This window comes from Propithecus coquereli, unplaced genomic scaffold (assembly GCF_000956105.1).
Source record: "Propithecus coquereli isolate 6110/MARCELLA unplaced genomic scaffold, Pcoq_1.0 Scaffold12, whole genome shotgun sequence".
Classification (NCBI taxonomy): Eukaryota; Metazoa; Chordata; class Mammalia; order Primates; family Indriidae; genus Propithecus; species Propithecus coquereli.
The window spans coordinates 9,502,691-9,504,343 of NW_012136080.1; the positions used below are offsets into that span (position 1 = coordinate 9,502,691).

Sequence of the window (1,653 nt, forward strand, 5' to 3'; positions counted from 1 at the left end):
TAGATTTGAAAATGTATTGGAAAAGTCTAATGATTAATTCAATGAGTTGGCAGATATTTTCTGTTTTTAAAAATAGTAATTTTTTGGATGGGTGCGGTGGCTCACGCTTATAATTCTAGCACTTTGGAAGCTTGAGGCAGGAGGATCACTTGAAGTCAGGAGTTCAAGACCAGCCTGCATTGGTGGTATAGTGGTGAGCACAGCTGCCTTCTAAGGCTAGCCTGAACAACACAGCAAGACCCTGTCTCTACAAAAAATAGAAAAAATTAATGGGGCATGGTGGCACATGCCTGTAGTCCCAGCTACTCAGGAGGTTGAGGCAGGAGGATCGCTTGAGCCCAGGAGTTTGAGGTTGCTGTGAGCTATGATGATGCCCCTGCCCTCATGCCTGGGCAACAAAGCTAGACTTTATCTCAAAAAACAAAAGAACAACCAAAAAAAATAGTAATTTTTTGTGTGTAATTTTTATGTATTAGACACTCAGTGAAAAGTATATAATGGTATATATTGTCCAAAAACAACAATACAAAAGTAAAAAGCAAACAAGCAAAAAACCCCTGTAACCTATAACAATGTAACCAGGGATCCTCAATTTTAAGTTTTGTGTTCTAGATTATATTTCTATCTGAAAACAGATAGATTGTCAGAACACCACCGTAATAATGAATTGCATTCAATTAGCTTTTATTACATTTACATTTGTAGTGAAGCATGAATAAAATTCTGTAAAAGCTGATAAGGAAAACGTAGCTGTTGTGAACAGATTTTATACTTCCTTCACCCTTGTTATTTCTTATAAAAGTACTACCACTGTATCATTAATGTTATATTCATAGTAGTTACTCAATACTTGATATATATGGGATCTTTAATAGTAAATACCTACTATGTTATAATTATACTCAAACATTTAATTAAAGAATAAGTGTGATAGAACAAATAAAGTCTAATGTATTAGAATGTATTTTGTGTCCTTTTCAAATAAAATTTATTTTCTTTGACTAGTAACGGTGGGTTAGAAGAAGGAAAACCTGTTGATCTAGTTCTTAGCTGTGTGGATAATTTCGAAGCTCGAATGACAATAAATACAGTGAGTATTCCTGTTGTGGAAGATGTTATACTCATAATTTATCTATTTTCCTACATATTCTATCAGTGTATAATCCCCATCCTAAAAATAGTTCTGGATTTAAACCCTTTTATTTGTCTTATTAATTTTTAATGTTCTCTTAGCCTACTTTTAAAATTTTGGCTGGGCGTGGTGGCTAATGTTTGTAATCCTAGCACTCTGGGAGGCTGAGGTGGGAGGATTGCCTGAGCTCAGGACTTTGAGACCAGCCTGAGCAAGAGTGAGATCCTGTCTCTACTAAAAATAGAAAAGTGAGCCAAGTTTTGTGGTATGCCTGTAGTCCCAGCTACTCGGGAGGCTGAGACAAGAGGATCATTTGACCTCAGGAGTTTGAGGTTGCAGTGAGCTACGATGATGCCACTGCACTCTACCCGGGCAACAGAGCGAGACTCTATCACAACAACAACAAAAAAGAAAAAGTTCTACAAGCTGTGAGACCTGTCTAGCCTTGCTGGTGTGACATAGTTACAGAATCTTAGTTTCTTTTATGCCAGTGGAGGAAACTGTAAAATAACAAATACTTT

At 36.5% G+C, this 1,653-nt stretch overlaps 1 protein-coding gene across 1 annotated transcript in view; it reads left to right on the plus strand.

Annotated features, from left to right (window-relative positions):
* UBA5 (ubiquitin-like modifier activating enzyme 5) overlaps nucleotides 1–1,653 on the plus strand; it is a 21,252-nt gene that overhangs the window by 10,230 nt on the left and 9,369 nt on the right. The window contains exon 4 of the mRNA XM_012663311.1: nucleotides 1,006–1,090. Coding sequence (XP_012518765.1) covers nucleotides 1,006–1,090 — 85 coding nt within the window. The remainder of the gene's footprint in view (nucleotides 1–1,005; nucleotides 1,091–1,653) is intronic.